The following is a 24,967-nucleotide window of genomic DNA, read 5'->3' as shown; positions in this document are numbered from 1 at the left end:
TAATGGCACTGATCCTATTATGTGGATGAAGGTGCAGGGGACTGGAGACCGAGCAGAAGGGAGGATTAAGACACCTGAGCCAAGAAAAGCTCACATACACACACACACACACACACACACACACATGCAAACATACTGAACATATATATAGAGACGTACTTACGCATGAAGCGTGTTCACTTCTGTCCTTTAGAAACATTATTTATCAGCATGTGAAAACTGAGGTTGTAATGTGTAATGCCATTAATCCCTTTTCTGAGTAGCTTAACCTGTCCTGACTGAAAAATATCATGACTAAGCAATATACCTAGAAATTACAGGGAGTGAAAGACATTATATAACAGAATAAGTGAAAGAATCTAATAAAGGTTATGTATTTGAGTGACTTACCATTGTAGACGAGCTCAGAGAACTTGATACCCAGCGCCTGTTTGATCCGCCTGACCTCTTTGTCCATGGTAAAGGTCTCAATGTCTAAATGGGCCTTCCTCAGGATTGTGCCTGCTGGGGTTTCATAGATCCCTGACAAACACAAGAAAGAAAAATCAACAAAATTAATTAAATGTTTGCCCAACGTACAACACAATCTTTTAGGTGACCATAATCCATATTTTAAGCATGAAAGACGAGGTATTATAAACAGGCGTTAACAGATCAGATGCATGTACATTTACCAGGCTGTGTGCTGTTGTCTATCTCAAATATTCAACACAATATTGTGTCATTTTCATGTTTTCATATCCCCTACAACCTTAGTTTACCAAACTTTAAAAATAATGAGGTAGTATGAATAATTTTCCTCCGACATATTCCTTAATTTTACCACAAACCAGAGGCACTGTCATCATCATTATCATCATCATGAATGGCCATTCATAGGAGCATAAACTACAAGCCCTGTTCATCTGAACTAACTGCAAGCAAACAGCTCTATTAGCCATCAGCCGTCTGACAGACAGGCCTTCACGGTGCTCACAAAACATGGATGAGCCTGTCCTGGGTAAATGACAGGGTAGGGGGCCCCTGCCAGCCTGGAGCCTGGACCAGGGCTCTGCCTACCCTGCAATTTACCCCCTCTGGACAGGGAGGGAGGGGTGAGGAGAGAAAAGATGAGGTAGATGACAGGAGAAATGAAGCTGTCACTCAGATGTCAGCTAAAAACAAAGGGAGGGCAGGGAAAATGCTACAAGACAGACTTGACAACGGAAATAGGAGCTTTATCAACAGCATTTATGTTTTGTCAGAGCTGAAATTTAGAAAACCTGTGACTGCTATTTTTCCATCCAATACATGGTTCTTATCATCATCATCATCATCTGTGAATTTGAATGATGCACTTTTTTTTTTTATTCAAGCTATGCTGCGGAGCTGCCAAACAGATACTCCTCTACAGCCAACATCAGGCTGCCAAATTTCACAATTTGTGTGGTGTTCCCCTGACTCCAAAAAACTCTTTTCTGAGATTTAACAGATGAATGCTATTTAATCTCTTCCAATCTGGCGAGCAGCAGAGCTCAAATCTCTACGACCCCAAATACTCCAGCACCGGTCCTGATCTGAAAATGGAGGAGCACTTACTTCGCGCTGGCGGCCAAAAACAGAGCTTAGCGATGCTGCTAATTGTCTAAAGCCTCAAAAGGTTGCCACCTGAGCTAGAACGGCTTGTGGCTTTTTGATGATCCAGGGCCACAGAGGGGCACGTAGGGACATTTCTGCTGGCTCTATCAGATAAATAAGTTAAAACTGCCCTCAAACACAACTTGGCTTAAGTACTCCAAAAGAGAGGTAGCTTAACAGAGAGGAGAAAACAATGAAAGGCTTTCTAGGTAAGCTCTAACAGTGGCTGTTTAGTTAAGCTTAGAGAGACAACACCCCCAGTGGTTTTAATCTTTTATATGGTGACTGCAGGTATGCTAACCATGCTGCAGGCCTGCAGGGGTTCAGCACAGGAGTTAATTCTTCATGAGCTGATCCCCTCTGACCCTGTGGGTGAAATGTTAGTCTGGCATAAACAGGCAATAGATGTAAATAAATACAGATAAATACCTAAAGATGGATAGAAAATCACTCTTAGTATATTTTAATATGAAAAAGTTTGCTGTTTAACGGAGGGACATTTGTGTATGAATAATTTAAATAAACGGAAACTGTTAAAAAATAAACGTATATATGTTTAAAATATTTTTGGAGCTTTTGACAGCTAATTTTTTTTAGTGCTTGGAGTTTGACAGCAGCAGAGACTGGACATGAGACAGCCGCCTGTTCATCCTCAAAGAAGATACAACAATTTCCAACAGCTTTTGATAGGTGCACCTCAGCTAACACCATCACCGGTGCACAGGTCAGAGGTCTGACAGCACTGTGACAGGCGGGAAATGTTAGTCGGGCGCACAAGATGTTGAATGTTTTGTAGCACAGTGACAACATTCTCCACAAACCATTTCAATCCCCACCCCGACCCCACACAAATAAATATGACCCAACACAAATAGGTATGACATGTCCCCATTCAATCCCTCCCATCATCTATTGTGCTAACACAACAGCCATTCTGGAGGAGACTACCATGTACACTCGATTGGTAGTTATTCAACCACTTTGACACCTTGTGCTCCACCTCTTCCTATTGCTTCAGTGGAGGAAAAAGCTTTGATCTTTTGTTCAGCCGTGGGGAGAGAAAAGTGGGCTTCCCATTTTCCAATTTCTACCTGCCAAGTTGCGCCACAGCAACAGTCTGTTGGCCAGTCAATTTGCCAATCATAGCACATAGTGTAGCGGGGGGAAAAGGAGTAAGTGTGAGTGTGTGTGTGTGTGTGTGTGTGTGTGTGTGTGTGTGCATCATACAAGACCAGGACAGCTCACTGCCCTTGTATATTTGCTGTGGTAACATGTAGAAACCAGACTAAGGAGCGTCTGAAGATGCCTGTTGCTACCAAAGACAAAGTAACACAAACCTCTGCAGACTGCATGTGCACATATGTGATAGATGATATATATATATATATGTGTGTGTGTATCCAGTGAAGCGTGTGCGTTGTTATCTTGTTCACAATGTGTGTGTTTTCTGTGCATGTGTAACTTCAGTGTCTATGATTCCAGGTGAACCAGAGGAAAACATTTCCTTTGGAGGAGAATGTGTTTGCCATTCAGCCCACTTTTATGGCAGCGGAATAGCGAGCGTGACACTTAAAGCACTCACGTAAAATAACTGCAAATTGCATGAAAGCCCTAGATACTGAAAGGAAGGCTTTTGAATGGATGAAAAAATTAAAATAGAGACATATTTTAGAGTAAGTGCAAATATGTCCATCTAGCTGCATTTATAGTGCATATCATTGATTGTGTAAATGAGGAAACTTGTCAGACTAATTTGACACAAATTTGAAGAAATGTCATAACCAAGACAGACGATTAGAAATACAATTTTTAATTCCTTACCTCTGGACTTCATGCCGATGAAACGGTTCTCCACGATGTCGATGCGGCCCACTCCGTGCTTTCCTCTAAGAGAATGACAGAGAGAGCCAGACATCTTCCAGTAAACACACACACACACTTGTACATTCATTTCTAATTCATTTTAATTCATTTCTCCTCATTTCAACATTGCTAATCCCAAAGTCAAACCTAACATATATCCATTTGGTTATGTATCAGTATGTATCTTCTTTTAAACTGACTGTGTTATTAATTATTTTGTTTTATTTCATATTCCTCTTTTAACTTTTGTTTTTAATAACTGCTCATGTATAGATTTTGTCCGATGTATATTTGTGTGTACTAACAGACCCCTGGAAAACTAGCACTCATGTCAGTGGAAGCTAACGGGGATCCTCTTATCAATAAACAATAAAACTGTCAGCATAAATTGGTGAAGTCATTATCAAGCATCAGCACAACCTGTGGCATCTACTACATCCAGTCCGTCTCCGTCATTACTCTCTTACATCCTCTCATCTCATCTATTATTCATATACTGAAGCTTAACAACAATTTTTAAACCATAGTGGTAGAGAAAACACACGTTTCCTTTGGCATCAGTTGACTCAACTAGAACTTTACATTTATTCGGACAGTTGGAAAGCAAAGAGGGAGACGGAACGGAGGAGACACAGGAGGGAGAACTCTGGTGGGATTCGATCCCAGGCCGACAGGGACAGACGAACATTATTCCAGAGTTGATGAACTTAACCACTCCTCAACCTCTGGGAACACTATTCTTATTGAAAGACTTTTCTTACATCTGATATCAAACAAACCGTACACATACCCTAAAATGTCTTTTCAAGAAATGTTTTATAGATATTAGAATAAGCCTCAGCTCAATGCTTACCCGATCTCATTGAGGTATGTGAAGAGTTCCAGTGGTGTGTCCTTGGTTTTGTTTTCCTTCATATTGATCACCTTGATAGGCACTCCTGAAGGGAAAATGTTGATTTATTAACTGATATTGCACTGAGATACATTGAGCATACAAAAAAACATTACTAATCTCTAAATGTTTGATTTATTTGACTTATAATGTACTCAAATCTTCTGGTAACGTCAAATAATGTTACAATCAGATTAAAGCAAAACAAATGTCTCCATCTACAACGCATTTTCGTTTGAGGTTCAAATGCGTAATGTTTTCTATGTAGTATGATAAAGTTTTATTTTTCCTGAATGGACTCAAAGTAAATTTAACTTATCACTGATTTTTTGATACAAGAAATGACACCTGCAGCAAAGCAGATGGTTGTTAAATTTGACCCTTTATAATACTGCACATTTACTCTAACTTACTATAATAAAATGTATATTTCTTGTATAGCTGTCAGTAACATGCATTATTCAAAGTATGACATATTTCACTTTACTGGTACCTGGGATAAAGCTATTCAAAAACATGCATCTGTAACTCGATAAAAAATATGAAAGCAGTGAACATTTTCTACAAGAAATATACACATGAAGTATTCAATACGCCACTGGATAAAGATGGTGGCAGTCAAATTGATACCTTGCAGCTGGCTTATGCTTCTGTTATGAGAATAAACAGAATAATTTGACTGTAACAGTTATTATTTTGCTCTCATTGAGTTCCCTCACCATAAATCATCTTTTATATTGTTGTTTCTGGTTTTTGATGTCCTTTGTTGCCAAAGAAATGAACAGATTTTATTTTTTTTTTAGAAAACAAAGAAGCATCTGTATGAATCTTTGTATTATAACACCCATTAGCAGAACAACTGCAGTCAAAATGTGCCTCAATGCAAAAGTAATGACATGCAATTCAGGCATGAATGCAACACAGTCTGATATTACTTGCCGGACTGGTCTTTACTCTTTGAAAAAGGAAAGACACGAACACAGGTGATTTTCACAGGAGATCAGAGAAGCAATCAGCACAAAGCCCACACAGAACAATTATTTTAAAAAAATTAACCTTTACTCAGCCGAGTTAATTTTGAGAATTGTCCTTTCAAAAACTAATGGAAAAATTAATTTCAACTGACTAAACTGTCAAAAAAAAACAGCAAAGAGTTGATGAAATCTGCTGACAATCACTCATTATCTCAGTCACTGAAATCAATAGTCGCCAGCTAAAAGTGAAAACCATTACAAAAGGTGGTGTGAGAAGGGCTAATAAATTCAAAGGCCCTGCTCATTTGAAAGCTGTGAAATCGTGGGCAGGCCTTTACCTAATTCAATTACACACGCAGCTTTGTTACCCATACTCTCTTTTAGCGCTGAGATTTTTTTTTTTTTGCGCCACTGAGCGTTTGTGTGTTCATGCGCATGTGCAGGAGACAAAACCACTTGCAGATTCATCACCAAAACTTCCTATCGCCACATCTCTAACACACAAACACACACACACACACACACACACACACACACACACACACACACACAGAGCTTTTCTTAAAAAGACGAGAAAAAAAAAGACACCCACGTTCACTTTACACACTTCCTCTCTAAAGCCACTTAAACCAAGTACACATCAATCACTGTCATGGACCTGCTTATTCGTGGCCTTCAATGAGCAACATGGGCCAAAGGTGGAGGCGAGGGAAACAAACAGAGACATGGGTGAAAAGGAGTGTGTGTGTGTGTGTGTGTGCGCACACATGTGTTTAGAAGGAAATATAACAGTTTGAGGGGAAATGAGAAAAAAAAAAAAAAAAATTGCTGATATTCACTCTCTCCATCTATCCAGCATTCAGCACAACTCATACGGCATACTTGTAGTTGCCAGTCAAATTGCTTTGAAGAGAAGAGCAGCACTTCTGGTCGCCTTTCAGCCGGCGTTTACAAAGCCCTGATAGGAGTGACACATGAAGGACTTGACAAATTTTTTTAGACAAGGGCTTTGTTTGATGGGCCATTCTCATATCGCGGGAATCTCGGTGGCTCCCATGGAAGAAGAAAAAAAGTACCTCAAAGTGCAGGAGAGGGCAGTATGGATGGTGCATTATTAAAACTGCACCCCTCCCAGATACCTAATAATTAGATTAAACTTCAAATAAATTAAGTGAGTGTCTGAACGTGGGAGTCTAGGGGCTGGCCTTTCGTCCCCGTGCTCTCTTTTTCTCACTCTCTCCATCATGCGGGTTCTATCATTCACTGAGGGGTCTTTTTCTCCCCCGTGATCCTTTTCTTCAGTTTTTTCGCTGCCTAACAGTGCAGACAATGGGAGCGCAGACACAGTTGTAGGAAAAATTACTGCTTTACATTTTTCCTCTCTGTCTCTTTTTCCTCTCCACTTCTTTGGCATGAAAGGAGGGAGGGATGATTTCTTTTTCTTAAAAAAAAGTGTTTGACGGGGGAAAAGGTTCCTGTCGTTAAATATTCTTTTTTAATCAGTGAGAAAACTTTGGTGAGAAAAGGCAGGGATGAAAAGGTGGGAGGGGGAATGAAATGAAACATTCTTGTGCTGATCTTGTGCTCAGAGGGAGGAGTAGGCTCGGGCCTTTGTGTGGACAACTAAAACAGCTTTTGTCATAGGGTGCTCAATAAAGGCACAGAGAATATGTGTGAAAACGGAGCGCAGGACCGCAAAGAACCCGCGAAACCAGACTAGGCTTTACTACTGCATCACTGTTTTACAAAAGCATCTCTCATCTCCAGCTGAACTGACACCAACCTACTTGTTTTATAGTTAAACATTTGCTTTAGGGAACTGGTAAAGTGAACACCATTTCAAATGCAGATACATGTTGACTACTGAATGGCGCTTTAATCTGAATATTAAAAAAATATATTTTTGCCAGCCTGATTGCAAATATTCCAATAACATTCTGAAATTCCCTTAAATCACATTTATAGCTCATAAAGCTGTCTGTTGGGCCTATGTGATAAGAGAAGCTAGTGTCTCTCAGCCGATTGATGTTAGCGCTCTTCAGCCTCCACTGGTGACCAGGGATGATGGGACATCTGTGACATTTGCCCCAGGCTTGGATGGTTCTTGCCATTTTCTCTTTGCACAAACATGTGACACTTTCCACTATTCAGCCCGGCCTTGTGGCAATATACCTAATGAGCGTTTCTCTGGCCCCTCAGGGCTCTGTGTATTAGCTGGACTTAATGCTTCCGGCCTGTGTGTGTGCCCCGGGGCCAAACATGGCAGCTTTGGACCAAGTAATGCAGTGAGGGGTTAAGGATAAGTCTGGGTGGTCAGGAATGGTGATAAAGTGCAGCTGGGTCAGCGTGAGAGCTGTAGCCCTGCGGCAATTACCACAAATGTTAAGTAACATCAAGAGTAGTGGACTGGACTGGACACTGAGTGTCATCATCCCTAACAGATGCATTATAGAAGTTTAGAACTGACACGCAACAAATAAGGCAGGTAATGCTCTGGCGTACACTTAATTTTGACATAAATTTTGCATTTCCGATCAGGGAAATAATAATAAAATTTCTTTGTTCAGTTTGACTGAATGGAGAACAGTACTTTCTTCAGTCTACATCAGAAATTACTGTATGTTTTAGTTGTGTAGTTACAGACTGACGGACAGAGGAATCAACAGGTGACACATGTTGCAAGCACACAAACCGTTTTTGAACTCGATCTCCAGTTCATCGGGGGTAGTGGGAGAATCTTCTGGGTTCTTGGTCATCTGGTACAGGTCAACGGGAGCGTGGCTCTGAAAAACACACACACAAAAAAAGAAAAAATACACTCACTCTCTCTATTTCACACACTTCATTCCCCTTGATGAATAACCAGGACCTTTTGAGACCTCATCAAAGCGGATGTGGAGACTTTTGTGTGAGGTGATAACGGACAACTTGAGACACGGCAGGTAGAAGAAAAGAGAGGATGATGCGTGAAAAAAGGAGAAACCTGAAAACACCTTCAGGAGTGGAGCGAAGACAAAAAAAAAAAAAAAAAAAAAAAAAAAAATCAATGTTCCATTTTTCTCCTCTATTTGGTTTCATTTTCTCCCGCGTGGCCCTTCGCCACAGGGGAAGGCGGGGAAAAGTGGGATGCAGCGAGAACGAGAGAGAGGGAAAGGGCAAAAGAAAGAAATTACTTCACATCTGCAAGAACAGCAAACACTTGACAAGTCAAAACACACCTGATACTAAGACAGAAGCTATTTGAGCAGTGGTAGCAGTCCTCCATACTATTCTGCCGGTCTGTAAAAATCTCTGATCTACTGTTTCTATCAGGTGTCTTCCCTTCCTGTCTTCACTTCCTCTCATCTTCCAGTGTTGATTCTCTCATATTTCTTCTATTTTATGTTCAAATTAAAGAATTTCACTAAACGGGCATCACACGACAAAAGCGTTCAAGTCCACACCCTAAATCCACTAAACTTGTTCTGGGTGACAGACGTTTGTTTGCTTTCCCAGTTGGTGGGAGCGATTTCAATAAGTCACGTTTGGGACCTAAAAAGAGCACGGCGGTCTGACGTGTCCGCCCAGCAATGTGCCCCTCCAACAATTACACAGCATTAGGACAAGACGATGGCCAATGTGTCCTGAGCTGAGGCAAATTGCAGGGGGACTATGCAAAATAACTACTGGGTGCATTTAAATGGAAAGCTTTACCAGACACTGAATCATCATACAATAACTAATCGGCATCTGCTCGCCGCCTGTCAGCGAGGAGAAAACGAGCAGCGCAATCACTTTCCTTCCTTTTAACTAAACACCAAAATTGACCGGGAAGGCGCCCGTCGTCTCCCTCTCCTTTATTTTCTGCCTCAGCGCCCTGAAAGATGCCAAATGAGAGCGAACAGGAGAGGAGCAAAATGACTACCCTAAAAAGCCTTTTGATGCATACTGTTTGAGGGGGGGAAAAGATGAACTGAATTTTAAATACCGGAGAATGAGAAAGACACTGTTTCCTGTGGTGTTGTATGCTGGTTTTAAACCAACGGTTGTCATTTCCAACCTTCAGATAAAATACAGTATTGCACATAGAAGCATTAACTATAGTAGTATTAGTTGAATGCAGGTTTTGAACTACTATTAAGCAGTTTTTATATATCATTTCTTATAGTTTTTAACATGTTATGCATTAATTAAATTAGCAGCTTCATATTTAGTCTTTCTGGCAAAACAGATACAAATAATAATTTCCATTCATAGCTTAGAGGAAAAGCCTCATAAGAACAATTTCCATCTGATCAATTTATGTAATTTTATACAAACTCATGTCTTTGGCTGAGTAATATTTGAAAACTCATGCACACTACAAAGATAGAGCTCAAACTCAAAGAGAGAAAAAAAAGGAAAAGTAAGGGAATAGGCTTGTTTCCAGTGTGCGAGAGATCAATGCATTTCAATTCAAACCCCCTGCAGGTGGACCTGTCCCAAAGCCATGGCCCTGAAAGAGAGGAAAAGGTAGAGATAGAGAAGGCGGGGGGGCGGTGGGTATTGGTGGGAAATGGGGCGTGAAGCGCACCATCATGTAGCACAGAGCAGCTCCTTTGGCAGTCTTTGCTTCTGCCATATTGTTGTGCTAAACGTGGCCCATACAGCAAAGAAGAAGGCTGACGCATGAACTTAAAGCAAGTAAATTTCTATCTTTCCACATATTAGTTGCCTCATTGGTTTTCAATCGAAGCCAACGGGGCCAAAAGAGAGGGAGAGGTGGCAGGAGGGAGAACGGGGGGGGGGGTGGGGGGGGGAGAAAGGAAAAGGAGAGCTGAGAAGGAGATAGGAGAGGATGGTAAAAACATCTTTGGCGCAATGGATCGGAAATGACGCTTAAATCACCACGTTTCAAGTCTGTCCTTCTCTTTAAAATGCAAACGTGGCAAATTGAGACACGAATAAAACAATACGCACGTGATGTGCTGCAGAGATATTTACATTCTTAACACCCAGGACGTTTTGGTTAATGTTAGGCCCTCGGCTGAATTTAATGAGGACAACAGGCACTTCTACACGGAGGCAGAGCTACAGCGTCGCTGAGATGGACGCAGCTAAGTATCACAGGTCAGACAAATCACACCTGAGGGAAGCAAAGGCACATGACAAACGCCGACCTCTCTGCTTCAAAGCACGCATTCACATGCATACATACACCTACAAGCCCACTTCCTTCCCCTACGGGCAGTCTTCTGTCCATCCATCTTTCCAGCCAGCCATGCAACCAGCAGAAAACAAGTTTTCATTTCCTCTAGGTGAACAGGGGCTTGGGCGTTACGCTCCTTTACTTCTGGTCAACACGAGCAGTGGCCCATCAACTCTCTGATCAAAGAACGGAGTGGGCCAGGGGAAGCTCACTGACAGAAGGTATAATTAAGACTGAGCTGATGTTTTAATGACTTAGGACGAGTGTCGGGCTGCCTCAGGGTGGGCCCTGACTGCTCATGTGTGGAAAGACACAGAGAGAGAGGAGATAGTGAGGGAACTGGAGGTTGTGGAGACGTCTAACAATTGGCATATTGCTAATTCAATTTGATGAAATAGCACAATATAAGAAATGTGACATAAGACATATATTAAGTGTAAAACAATCCATTGTTGTCTCCCCTGGTCAAAACCAAATGAGATATAAAAGGATATCCTTTAAAATCTCCAGGATCTGAAAGGGAGCATGATTTCTGCAACTTTACAACAACCACCAACTTAACGCAGTTGACAGCTATGCACTAAAATCATTAAATGTGACTCTGTAAACATGACAGAGGCTAGCTGAAGTTGCCCTGGGTGCATGTTTTCACATAGGTTAACGCTGCCACATGTAGGTGAGTAAAATCAAAAGGCATCGGGCCATTGTGCTACAGGCAAGATGGTTCGGGGTTATCAGCAAGGATACGGTGTTAATCACAGAGTAACCTGAACTCTGCCGACTCTTATCTACAGGAGAACATATGAGCGACCATTTGGACATTTCCTAATCTGACTGTGTTGAGCAGAGAGGGGCCATTGTAACACAGGTGGGGGGGGGGGGGGGGGGGGGGGGGGGGGAAGTATATACGGGGGGTTTGAATAGTTGAGGTCCGCCCTGTGCCTTTAGGGCTGTAACTGGAGGAGAGAGGTTGATACAGAGAGGAGATACTTAGAACAAGATGACCTCTTTAAGATGACCTCTTAGGTCAATCAGAATCTGTCACATTGGTTTGAAGATTTGGGTGAGAAATTCACTTTGTTGTTGCATTATTGGGTATTTTGGGGGGTTTCCAGTTATAAGTAGCATTTAAATTAATGTTAAATCAAGATATTATATTGTGATTTTGTTGTTGTGATGTTTATACTGACCCCAATTAATAAACATACTTGGAAAAAGTCCAATTGCCAGAGGGGTCAAGGGCTTTAGCTATTGAAAATTACTCAATTATTACAGCTCATTCATGATATCATTTCATGCCCCGGGTAATGTATTCAAATCCTTTTACCACTCTGGACCCCTGCACCATAAATATTTCATTGTATTTAATGCCATTAATCGATTCAATATTGGAGTAAATGGTCCAACACAAAAAGACTGAAAGAAATCAGTTACACAATACTGTCATCATATATCGCTATGCTATTGAGCTGGTTTGTCTCATTCTTTTCATAACATTTCTCAACAGGCCGACCGCTAAAGAGGCAGTGGAGGGGTGGGAAAGGGACAGAGAAAGAGAGCGAGAGAGATAGAGGTCTGAGTTACAGTGGCCCTACCCCTGCATCTCCACTCCAGCAGCGCGGGACCCCTCGCCTCCCTGTGACACCCCGTCCATTGGGAACTCATCTGTCTGGCACGCTGTCTTTGTACTTTACTGTTACTGGTGACATTTTGGTGTCACGGTGTCACGATGAAATGGCTCCCCTCCCACGTCGCAGCCCGCGGCGACGCAACCAGTGGAACAATGAGGTCCCGAGGAGTTGGGGCTGGAACTCAGGAGGCCCCAGCTGGGCGCAACGCCCTAACCCTTCCCCCTCCCTGGCTCCCATGAAATCGGGAATTAGTCGAAGCGTTGCTGACGACAAGTCAGTGTCTGTGTGTCCCAGGCTCTTCCCAGGGCCCGGCGAGGACCCGGGGTGAGGAGAGACAGAGACACAGACATAGCGACCAAGGGATGGTAGCTTTGAGGGTCACTGAGGGCAACCTGTATGTACTGCTTTGACCTCCGACCCCTGCCGAGATCAAAACTCTGTCTCACCCATGACACTGTGGGAGAGTGAGTCGTGTTTGTCTCTGGTGGGACTGGCATGGGTCAGCAGAAGGGACAGTAAGCTTACTGCCGTGTTATTTTTATGGTCAATCCAAGTGGATTTGAACTGTACGAAAAATGTGTAATATTTTGTCTGTCTGCTGTTGTGAAAGTGACACCTAAATTGTGTGTCATGGAGGAGGACACAGATTACTTACTGTAGTCAATATCAAACTGTATCAATTTTATAAACTATTTCTGTGTAGGTTAACAAATATTCTGTGTAATTATGTCTCTGGTTGTATATCTATTAATTTCAGCATCAGAGAAGAGAAGCACGTGATGATAAGACATTACTCTGTATCTCATATTGACTATATCATGATGCATTAGTTGTACAAAACATAGAGAAGAACAGTTGATAATATGACAGCTGTCCAGATGTTTAGTATGTCTTCTTTGGAATTTTCTCTAAACTCTTCAGGTACACCTTTGTTTTCATCTGTACAAATAGCTGTCTTCAGTTTAGTTTCAATTTCACAGGTTCTTGAATCATGGTATCAGTGATTAAGATTATAAATAAACCACTTTGATGTCAGTATTGTCAGTGAACATATAATTGTGCGAAAGACAGTACATGTTATATCAAACACTCCATGACTCTCTATTTGCCTTCTTGGCATTTAACCAGTGCTCATTAATTAATAACATTTGCAGATGTGTCAAAGGGAACTGGTCTTACCTTGGGATTCTCCAGGATGCCAGACTCGTAGCTGTTAAGAAACATTATTAAGACAATTACAGTCTGTTTAATTCTGATTGAAAAATAAAATATTGAAACAGAAACTAAAGAGGGTGTATCACACTAGCCCGACCCACCTTATATGCATGAGGTTGGCGTCCATGCTCCAGGGTGCCTGAGGAGTGACGGGCACAGGGATGCTGTGTTTCTACAGTTTGAAAGAGAAAGCAGTTGTTATGATACACACTGTTTGCCTGTAAGGTAAAAACACAAAAGCTGTACTTGTCCATACAGAAACTTCTGATGCATAGAACCAGAGGCTGGTTTGTGACACGCTGTGTAACCATAATAGATCAGTTTCTCCAAACTGCTTTTGTCTTTAAGATTCCACGATGAGAAGAGCAAAAACAACCAAGAAAGAAAGATAGTTTTTGGAATGTGCAAATGATAAGTCGACAAATTCAGTTTGAAGATTGCATGATTTCACAAGTCCTCCCTTCATAAGCCAGAAAGAGAGCGGTGTTGACTAAAAAAAAAAATCATGACTACCCTCTAGTGGGTAAACTGGACCAAGACCACCATCTGATGGGTCCATGTGGACAAACAGCTCATGACTGTGTGTGTGTGTGTGGTCTAAGTAACATAAATCTGAATGCAAAGACTAACTATTAATGTGGGTTTAAGTGTGAAATTAGATTACAGGCAAAGAGTAGAGTAGAGTAATAATATTTCATATCGCTTTCTTCAGTATGAGCCTCTAAATTCATTACATTAGATGAAGTGATTTGCTGCTGAGAAACCATCCAAAACATTTCAGGAAAAACATAGTGACTATTTTTAATACAGTAGAGTATTTTTGGACTGTTTGTCAAACAAACTTGTGATAGGCATATGTCATTATTTTGGACATTTTATAGACAAACTACAGAAAATAACCTAGACACCAACAAACTGAATTTCATGTGAATTTCTCATTTCTGTAGATGTTGTGACTGTACAGATGGAGTTACCTGTGCATATTCCATCAGGTCTGCTCTTCCTTGGAAGCGGTTGTAGAACTCAGGGATCCTCCACGGTGCGATGATCTGAACAGCAAAAACCAGAGAGAGTGAGCGTGTCGTCCCCACTGCAGCAGCATCATCATCATCATCATCATCGTTTCAACAGATGCCGCATCAAACAAGTACATGCCATCACATGAAGACAGTGAAACAGCAAACTCACCTTAACCTCAGGGTAGAGGGCATAGCATGTCAGCTCAAAACGGATCTGGTCATTGCCCTGAAAAATACAAAAACACACAATAGTCCATGTATAAATGTACGTAACTTAGGTAAGGTTTCAAAGTACTACTTGAAGGCTGTATTGTAATTATGATGTGGCATCTGTCTCCATCTTCAGGGAAAATGTGGGCACTGCACTGATGACCAGATGACAGCCTCTGTTCAATAGATTTGAAGTGGTAATACTTGTGAGGTAGTGCAACGTCAGTAAACTGGTATGGGTTGGTTACTATGGAAATGATTTTGATCAGAGAATCTCTTGTGGTAGTTTTTTTGCCATAAAGTTGAACATACAGGTGTTGCAGCAGTGTATGTGTGGTGTGTACGTCCTTCACGCACACATCAGGGGTTATAGACAGTCCATATTATTACCTCTGCAGATATGCAGATTTTTACTGTCACGGAACGTTTTTTCAACTAGCTGAAGCCTGTACAGTGCTTTAAATAAAGAAAAGCTATTCCGGCCAAATCAAATTATTCTGACCAAAGAGACATATTAATTAATCACAGCGTAATTTTTAAGAGATGATAATCAATATAGTAATACAATTATATTGTCATTATGTATTATTAATAACTACAACTTGGATCACTGATGTACTTAAGAGTGCCCTTACAACTGTGTTTTTGTCTTCAATAGCACCTTATTTTCCTCTGGACCTTAAAACATGAAACAGACTAAACACTTTACAAGAGCGAATTGTAAAGACAAACACTTTCTCTTTACAATTATTTTCCAGTTTTAAGGAAACCCATTGGTATATTTAATTAGGTGTCATTTTGAGATAAATACAGAATTAGAGAATGTAGCACTGTTTAGAAGCTCAGTAGGAAGTTAAGCATTCCTGATTTTTCTGGTAACACATGAACATAGCATAGCAGATTTGGTAAAACAAAAAAAAAGCATGTCACGAAAGAATCTATCCATGAAACTTACTGAAATGACAATAAGAATGAATAACAGACAAATCTAGGCTTATTAGCATGGAATCCAGTATAATATTCAACATTTTTCTCTCATTCCTACTCTTGCTAATCAGCCAGGCATTTGGCAGCCTCCACAACACACAGATCTATTCACATTTTCCTTTGAACTGCAGTGACTCATTTGAGGTGTGAAGAAAAGTGCAGGCAGCAGAGATGATAACATCTGTTTCTATTTCACAGAGCAGAAAACATATATTTTCTTCCAATGAATAGATAACTAACTAAAGAAAATTACAGTGTCTGAATGAGGGAAGACAGAAAAGGCTCTAGGGAGGATAGATTTCTAGCTTACTGTTGCCATTTGACTAAAAAAAAAAGTTAATGTTCAACCCTGCAAGCACACAGACTGAAGCCTTACGTCCAGACTATGGACAGTGACCTTAGTTACAGTGTCTAATGAAAGTAATCATACCCTGTGAACTTTTTTTTTAGCTGTATGTACACATTATAACCCTCATCATCAAAGTGAAAATAACATTTCAAAGTATTCTTGACAATAATTAGGCTAATAGAGGTGCACGATTCGATTTGATTTGACTTCTTGGGGTCACGATTCAATTCACAATCGATTTGCGATTCAAAATCCGTTCATTCATAGATTTGATTCTAGATTGATGTTTTGAGTTACTCTTTCCATTTGCCTGCAGTAGACACTTTTATAGGTCTCAAATAAAGATCACACAGAATCAAATGTAAACATTTGCTACTCAATGTCAACCTGAGTAAGATTTATGTTCCTTTAGTCCACTTAGTCAATAGGAAACCAAAGCGGCCTTGAGACAAAAGGGTAAAATGAATACTTAATACAAAAATAAAAACGATTGCAAAGATAAACTGCTAAGTGTAAAACCTCAAATGACTTAAATTCCTCCTTCAATTACAAAATCAAACAAACAATAGCTGCCTGCTTCATTTAACTGCAAAGTGTATACAAGAAAATTGATCACTATTAGCGAGTGATTATTATAGGCTAACCAATTTTGTTTCTTTTTCTTAATTTCTCATGCAGATTACAATCTAATTGATATTTGTATATTTACTACATGAATATAAAGTAATGAAACGGGCAGTTTCGCTATTTACTGAATTAATATTAATACAGGTTGTATTTGTTTTTCTGTCAGATACTCCATTGCTCACGGCCTCTCCATGACACACACTTCACTTCTTTCTTGCCCCCGGATTTGGGTCTGGGGCGGCGTTATTGCGCCATCTATGGGATTTAGCAAGCTAATCCATGTCAGGAAAAAAATGGAAAACAGCGTCGTGGCAAGACTGAAAAATGTGAATCAATTCTGAATCGGCAGAGACAGAATCGCGATTCTTATGTGAATCGATTTTTTGCAGACCCCTAATAATTAAAAATTAACTAGTGAAATACCTGGGTGGTTAAGTGATCAGCCCCTTTGAGTATACCATTATAAACTTGCTGTGGTGCAACCAATCAACTTCCAGATCAAAAACCAGGCAAACTGCCCCCCACCTGACATCAGTCATAGTGATTTTGATTATTTCTGAATAAAACCAGCTGTTTCTTGAGGATTCCACTACTAGTAGTGCATAGTACTGCAAAGAATTCACCATAGTTCAAAAGTGCTTTCAAAAATGCCTCCGGGATAAAGTTGTAGGAAGGCACAAGTTAGGCTACAAAAAGATATCGAAGGCTTTAGCTATCCCTCTGAGTACTGCTCAGAGTATCATTAAGAAATTGGAAAGTGTATGGCACCACCACCACCTTGCCTAGATCAGGCCGTCCGTCCAAACTGGATGATTGAGCCAGGAGGACATTGATCAGAGAAACTACCAAGAGGCTAAAGGCAACTTTGAAGGACTTACAAGTCTTTATGGCTGGGACTATATATATATATATATATATATATATATATATATATATATATATATATATATATATATATATATATATATATATATATATATATATATATATATATATATATTTTTTTTTTTTTTTAAATATTCCTCCCTCAGAGTGTAGTGTTATGGTCCTGTGTCTGCTTTACCTTTCCTGTGGCACCATGGGACACAAACTGGGCACCCTCCCTGCGTGCAATCTCAACCTGACGACGGGCGATGCAGGGCCGAGCCATTGCGGTGCCCAGCAGGTATCGGTCCTCATAGATGGCGTTGGCCTGAATAGAGGGCCAGATGTAGTCTTCCACAAACTCGGCACGCAGGTCTTCAACGAGAACCTGCACAGGAACAGAGGCAGGGACACAAAACGAGGTTGGTGTAAAGTCTTAAATTCATTCATCTGTGGGCCATTTTCATTCATGACTCACTGTTTACCACAAAAGAGCTCTTCCCCACAATTATGTGATGTGAATGCAGGAAACCTTTCTCACTCTAGAATTAGAGTGAGACTGCTCTCGATTTCCAGTTATTCCAGTATGCTATGCCATAGTACATGAAGAGACTTGACACTTGTACAGCTGTAGAACAAGAAACTCTCTTAAAAAAAATACTTCTTCGTTGTCCATCCAGGTGCAAAAGGGAGGCTCAAATATCAGAGATAATACCATCAGCTGCCAAAAAGCCCTGCATGCATGAACTATGCTGCTGGGAAATCAAATGCAGAAGACAAATTATAAGCAAATAGGCATAAAAAATGAAAATATTAATGTGTCTTTCTGCAAAAGGATTGCAATTCAGCTCTCATGTCTTGGACATGAACACTTGATGAATGTTGAAAGGTACCGACAAAAAACACAACAGTCAGAACAGTCCACGGCTATCATGCAAGGATTTTGAGGATACTTATGATTTTTAAAAAAAATAAAACTATCTATTGCCTGAAAGTTAGGAAATCTATCTGAAATTTTGGAAAATGTTAGGTAGGAACATGCAAAATTACTCGTCTGATGCTTTATAAAAAAAAAAATCATCTTTATATTGTTTTGGGCAGTGAAATAAACAACAGATTGACCCTTTATGAGCCCCAACCAACTTCCCACCCCAACCGTCCTTACGTGACAGTACATAATAGTAATACATAAATAATAAAAAAGAGAAAAGGACAAGTCAAAGTACACAAATAGATAATGCAGAAAATTTAAAGTGATATTGATGGTAAAATATAAAGAAATAAAAATAATAATGGTATTAAGATAATTACATTGAAAATACAAGTAGCATCAAGACCCTGGGCAGCAGTTAAGAGAGGAATAACTGAGGTATTAAGTAAAAATAATAGTAACCGCCTGCTAAGCAAAAATGGTAATAACAGGAGTGTGTAGGTATCAAAAGTTGTGATGCCAATAAGATGTACAGTCTTATGGTAATAATACTAAAAATATAAAAAAAAGAGGGGGAGAGGGAGGAAGGGAGGTGGTTGGTAAAAATATATCACTGCACAGATGTATCTCAAGACCAACTAAAACCATTGTGTATGTGATGCCCTATGAGTTTTCAGCCTGTGCCTCATCCCAGACCGACATTTGTAGTCCATCGTAATAAGCTAAAAAAGAGAGACCATACTTTGCGAACCTCCTCACAGAGCCTCTTAAAGTCTTTTTTATCTTTTCTAGTTTGATGTGAAGCATCATGTCTTTCACCCATCTGCTCTGTGTGGGAGGGCATTTGTGTTTCCATTTTAAAAGAATTAACCGTCTTGCCAATAGGGTTCTAAATGCAATAATGTTGAACATGTTATTACTCAGGGCAGTGTTATCCGGTCTCACACCAAATATGGCCATGAGTGGATTTGGGTCAATACTAAGACCGGATATCTCACTAAAGGACTTGAAAATTTCCTTCTAAAAAGTTTCTAAAGCCAGAACATATGAGGCAGAGTGCATGGAGAGTGCTTTCATCTACTGTAAGCAGGGTCGACTTCTGGAAAGATCTAACTTGGAATTAGTAATGTGAGTCAGTGTAGGACCTTAAATTGGGTAAGTCCATGTACTGGTCTCCTTAACTGTATTCTAGCTGCTTAGGTCTGTTATTGTTCCCATATTGATAATTTTGACACATTATGACATTAATTTGATATTTAATTGTCTCTCACCTTTTTTGCCCCAAGGTGCTCTGCCTTTTTCCGGGAAGCATCAAAATCTTCATCTTGTCCAATATTGGCCTGTAAAAACACAAATTGCACATCATAGTAATTCAAATAAACACATTTTTCATTGAATCTGTGCAGTTATTTTGGTTTTGAGGGCTCCTGTGGAATAAAATTCAAGCTGTCCATGTATGAACACAACAGGCACAAGCCTGTGCAAGTATTATGCCTGGCAATCCACCATCTTGTAATTCAGATCACGTCGTTTAGGAGATGTAACAACCTCCTCACAGCTGAAACCAACCGTGAATATCACTTAAGGGCTTGAAGAGGCTGTCTGATCTCCTGAGCTGAACACTAAACAAGGGAATATCTGCCTAAAACCCATGATATTGATGTAGAAAGCAAAACTGACATCTGCTGTATCTGTAGCACAAATTCTTTGGTATGCCTTCTTTGATATTTTAGTACTTTATCAGTTTAATTTGAGTGCTTTTCTAGCTTGTTTTCCTAGCAGGTTTTGAGTTAAACTCAACAGGCTTTAAGTTAAACTCAAAGCCTGTAATTTATTACATCGTAAGTGCACTATATCAATGTCTTTCCTATTAGAATACACCAAACAGAAAGCATACTGCACTAATACTTGTGTATGCATTTTTTAAACATACAGATATTAGCAACCTTATCATTGCAAACAGTTATTTCTGTGTAATTATCAACATGTGCTGAACTGTTTGACGCAGTTTTTTTTTTTTTTTTTACACACAAGTGCATAGTTTGTAATTTCATCAACAAAAATCAAGTGCCTACTATTCTTATTATTCTCCTACCCTGAAGAGCTAAAGCCAAAAAGAGTTTGAGGGCTGCACCTCACATGGCACAGCCGTGAACTACCCATCCCCCCATGCCGACCTACTCAACCCCTGAATGAAAAGTTAGACAGCAAGAAAATCTGCCTGCTGTGCAGTTCTCTGTCTCCCCAAAGCAAAAAGGAAATCCTGCTAGGTTTGCACTGGCTTTATGAAGCCAAATCCTATGGTTGGGAGTTAACCGGTGTTGTACCTCCAACTGGACGTTTTGGACAGCCAATGGAGAACTCCTATATGCCTCTGTGACAAATTGTGTCAGCTGTCTGAAAACAGCCAATTGTAAAACTTCAGAGGTATATGACACGCAAAAGCAGCTGGCACGTGACACAAACTGACACCCGTTTCACACATATGTGGTCTCTGAACCTTACCAAGTACGCAATGACATCGTAGCCCTGTTCCTTCAGCCACACAAGAATACAGGAGGTGTCCAGTCCGCCGCTGTATGCCAGAATCACGGTACCTTTAGACATGATGATGGCTTTTTCGTCCAACAGGTAAAGAAGCTGTGGAGTAGCAGCAGAGAAGAGACAGCAGTGAATAAATTATGTCAGTCACTATTGCCAAGCTGGGGAGGAAACGTAAATATATAAGCTGAGAGTACTTGGGAGTTAAAACAAAACCAAACTCCTGTAATATCCAATCTGTAACAACATCAATGACCACGTCTGATCTGTGTCCATGGTTTAGCAAGCAGTCCTGCTCTGGATTAAGTCCTGGGGCAGCAGATTATGAATCAAATATGAGGATTTGCTGATTATATTTAAACACCTCATTGTTGAGCAGAGCACAAACACAATCAGTAGATTTCACATTGGGCTCTGGGAACTTGATGGGCATTTTCACTTTCACTTTTTCTGACAATTACAGACTAAACAATTAGAGGACTAGATGACGAGTTTATCAATAATGCTAATAATAATTAGTTGCAGTCCTAGTTCTAACAAACATCCCTGACGATGAGACAACCTGAGCAATAACAGTGCTTTACAGTGAGGGAGCACATCCTGTCAGGTGACAAATATCTAGCGAAATGTAAGAGTATCGTAAATATGCTTAAAAATTAGGTGCACTGTTTTCTTTCTTTTTAAAAAAAAAAAAAAAAAAAAGAAGCTATTTTTAGTCTACCAACCTAACAAACAGCTATCTCACTTGACAGTAACACTTTGTCATCAAACTGTCCTAAAATTAAATTTGTAGTCTATTTTCTAGATATTCTCACTTGACAGAATAAACACTAAAGCAACTGTATTTCAACTGAAATAAAAAAGCTGAAGATATGAGCCACATGGTCTGAGGATGATGATGATGACATCCTCACAGGTAGTTTCCTCACATCCTGATGCAACTTCTTCAGTGACGTGTGTAACCGAGCTAGGTGGAGTTGTGACAAAATGATTCACCCCATTAAAAAATGTTTCTAAAGTGTCTTTTGCGCCAGAGGCAAAAAATAAAAAAAATTAAAAAATTATAGACACTTTTGGCTTTTATGTACACTTTTATGCCCAGTCAACTAGTTTTAAATATGTAGTGAAACAGAGTTTTCAGTATATAAACATTTTACTCAACTATGAACAGGAGGGATGCCTTCCAGCACGCGCACAGGTTAACTTCAAACTGTCAACAGTCACTGATCACCCTATTTGTACCCTCACACACAGGCATACGTTAGCTTTTAACTTTGTTAGGGAGATTTTGTGTCGAACAGCCAAAATAATTGTCTATGTGTACTGGCTTTCTATGGCTCCTTTGTCTTTCACAGACACATGTGCGCACACACATGCACACATAAAAGAGCCTGACTCTGCAAAACGTTTGCTGAATATGCATTTGCTGACTTGTCTGGAACCGGACTCATGATTTCTTTCTCTGATTTTTACATTTTATCTTGTTGATAGACTACTTAACTATAAATCTTAGGCCAAAATTAATATCTAAAAATAACATATCATAGACTGTCACAGTAAATGTATAGAAACCTGTAGGTAATGTGCTGCTCTGTAACTACCAGCTGTAAGGTTTTCAAACCTCACCTGATTGGTCTGTCCTTTCAGTTTGTGGATTTTTGGCGACACAACTCAAGAGTTTCATGACAGAGCCACAGTGATGCTCAAACCTATCTTTAAATCATCTCAAACACTTCTATTTGTATTATTAATTTTCATTCAACTCCTGAACTTATGGCTTGATCTTTCACTACAACAAAAGAGCTCACCTGAGAGGTTACAGCTCACCTGTCTGAATGATGACCGCCAGTCACAAACAAACCAGTTTGACAAGCTGTGGCAGATTTATCTTCATGTCTACTGACTCATATGCAACTCTGCTCTTGATCCACTCATGGAAAAGGGGAGAGGTGGCATTAAATAGTAAATATTTCTCCTACTAATCAAAGCTACCGCTTGACATTGAGGGTTGCCAGACAAAGGTGGCAAGAAGAACTGAGACACACATAGTTGGAGTCAATGCAAATTACTAGCATTTTGAAACCTTGTGCCACAGCCAGTTGGAGTGTGATTAGAATGCCAACGATTTCAGCTTACTGGGAGGACTGGGAGCCCAACTGGAACTATCTGCAGGCAGTACTTGTTTGCGGCAGTGGAAGTGGTCAAAACACACAAGAAGGTGTTTTATTGGGCCAAAAGTTCATCTTGGTGCCATGGGAACGTTGGCAGGATGATGATAATCATGTTTGCCATTTTGCCAACCTCAGTTGCTTTTGTTTGGTTAAATGGAACACTGTGTGCTAAGGTCGTGGTCTTTATAACATCGCATTGACCTTCAGTATTTTGGGGACATGAGATTAATACATTTCTTGAATCAGTTAAGGTGGTTGTTCATTTGTGTGTGCCTTGTCTTTTTGTCAGCTGAAAAATGGAATTGGTAGAACTGAAGCTTGTGTCATCCGATACATTGATAGAAATTATAAAATCAGTTTAAAAACTAGTATGTGTGATGTTAATGACCAGGGAAAACAAGAATGTATCACTTCTCTTCATCAAATAAAACATTAAAATGTTTACCATTATAACCATTTTTATACCTTACTAGAGCAACGTATCCTGGGAGATACAACTCATAAAATCCAAAATATATGAAATATTTAAAAAGTATGTGTAGAAATGTTTTACTTAGGTGCAAATAAGATAAGTAACTTAGTAACATTAAATTATTTTTTAGAACTCATTTTCCACTCCTGCATGTTTAAGGGCAGATCCACTCATGGAAAAGGGGAGAGATGGCATTAAATAGTAAATATTTCTCCCACTTATCAAAGATTAATGTTTGGATTGATTACAGAACATTCTTATTAATTAACCTTAATTGTTACAGATACTTTGGTTCTTCTTTAAAAAAGGACCACATATCTTAATTTGCTTTTGGGAGGAATTTTCACCAACAGTAATAAAAATGTCTAATTAAACAGCATGTCTGAGCAACAATCACAAAGTAGCTACCTACACCTAACACCTGAAATTATATTATATCAAATTATCTTAGTTTTATCCAGTGAAGTCGTTTTAAATTCTGTGCTATTTGTAGCGATTAAACTATAAATACTTACCGTTTCAGACTGCTGTTGCTAGTCAACAATACCTACAGCTTGAAGTTGAGGGTTGCCAGATCGTCAGGTCAAGTGTCCCCCATATGCTGCTATTTCACTCTTTACCATAAGAGCGCATTTGGTTTGCAGAAAAGACACAAACCTGGCAACTCTGCAGACACCTTACCCTTAACCTTACATGGAGTTCAAGTGGTTAAATTGTTTGAGAGCGGTACTGTATTAGTAGGGAAAATCAAGCAACAGCTTAATATTGGTCCATACCAAATCTACGGTCATGCCCATTGATCTTAACAAAGTTGTTCATTTATTAGCTAAACACATTCATCATCACCACAACAAAAAAAGCAACAAAACACACATACGTGTTGTACATGTTTTCCCAGTCGAAAACGTTGGCGACTAACCGTTGCTATGTTTTACCATGCGGCTAAAGTTAAATCAGCCGCTGTGATTGACGGATAAAAACCTGCAGGTGAAACATAGAGACACGAAGCTAGGTTATACTTACCAAAGAGTGACTTTCCTAATAACGGGGAGGGAGATGAAGGACAGCTAGCTTGAAGCGTCGTTGCTGTGCACCGGTCGGTGAGGAGCGGAGAAGTGGAGGAGAGCAGCAGCGGCGTGCTCAGTTTACCTCGGCGGCTCGACTCGCTGCTGCGGTCTGACTGGTCCAACTGTCATTGCGTCATCGACGACGCTCACTATTCACAATTACCTGTTTGATTGAGCTGGTGGTATCAAATGTCCACTAAAATGTGACTACCCTGTTGATATATGACGGCTGTGATATATAAAGTCGGCAAATTTTCAACGGCAAGCACTGACAGCTTGGTTATTAGCTTACAAACATAACTTTTCGCCCCATAGGTACTTCATATGGAACAATAAAGGCATCCGATATAAAATAGGACTATTTTCTATT

General features: G+C 40.0%; 1 protein-coding gene across 2 annotated transcripts in view; it reads right to left on the bottom strand.

Annotated features, from left to right (window-relative positions):
- ass1 (argininosuccinate synthase 1) overlaps window positions 1-24,712 on the bottom strand; it is a 30,500-nt gene extending 5,788 nt beyond the window's left edge. Inside the window, exons 1-12 of one of the 2 annotated variants that reach the window (XM_067573673.1) lie at window positions 24,554-24,712; window positions 20,852-20,986; window positions 19,618-19,686; window positions 17,615-17,803; window positions 14,548-14,604; window positions 14,334-14,408; window positions 13,461-13,531; window positions 13,324-13,354; window positions 8,039-8,129; window positions 4,334-4,418; window positions 3,439-3,503; window positions 391-522 (exon numbers count right to left, since the gene is read on the bottom strand). In XM_067573673.1, the coding sequence (XP_067429774.1) occupies window positions 391-522; window positions 3,439-3,503; window positions 4,334-4,418; window positions 8,039-8,129; window positions 13,324-13,354; window positions 13,461-13,531; window positions 14,334-14,408; window positions 14,548-14,604; window positions 17,615-17,803; window positions 19,618-19,686; window positions 20,852-20,953 (967 nt within the window). In that variant the 5' untranslated portion in view covers window positions 20,954-20,986; window positions 24,554-24,712. Of the gene's footprint in view, window positions 1-390; window positions 523-3,438; window positions 3,504-4,333; window positions 4,419-8,038; window positions 8,130-13,323; window positions 13,355-13,460; window positions 13,532-14,333; window positions 14,409-14,547; window positions 14,605-17,614; window positions 17,804-19,617; window positions 19,687-20,851; window positions 21,006-24,553 lie in introns of those variants that run through there. The other variant, XM_067573674.1, reaches the window with a different exon arrangement.
- Between the last annotated feature and the right edge of the window lie 255 nt (window positions 24,713-24,967).

Source organism: Thunnus thynnus, chromosome 19, assembly GCF_963924715.1.
Source record: "Thunnus thynnus chromosome 19, fThuThy2.1, whole genome shotgun sequence".
Classification (NCBI taxonomy): Eukaryota; Metazoa; Chordata; class Actinopteri; order Scombriformes; family Scombridae; genus Thunnus; species Thunnus thynnus.
The sequence above is the reverse complement of the archived record's forward strand: the minus strand, read 5'-3'. Positions and strand labels throughout refer to the sequence as shown.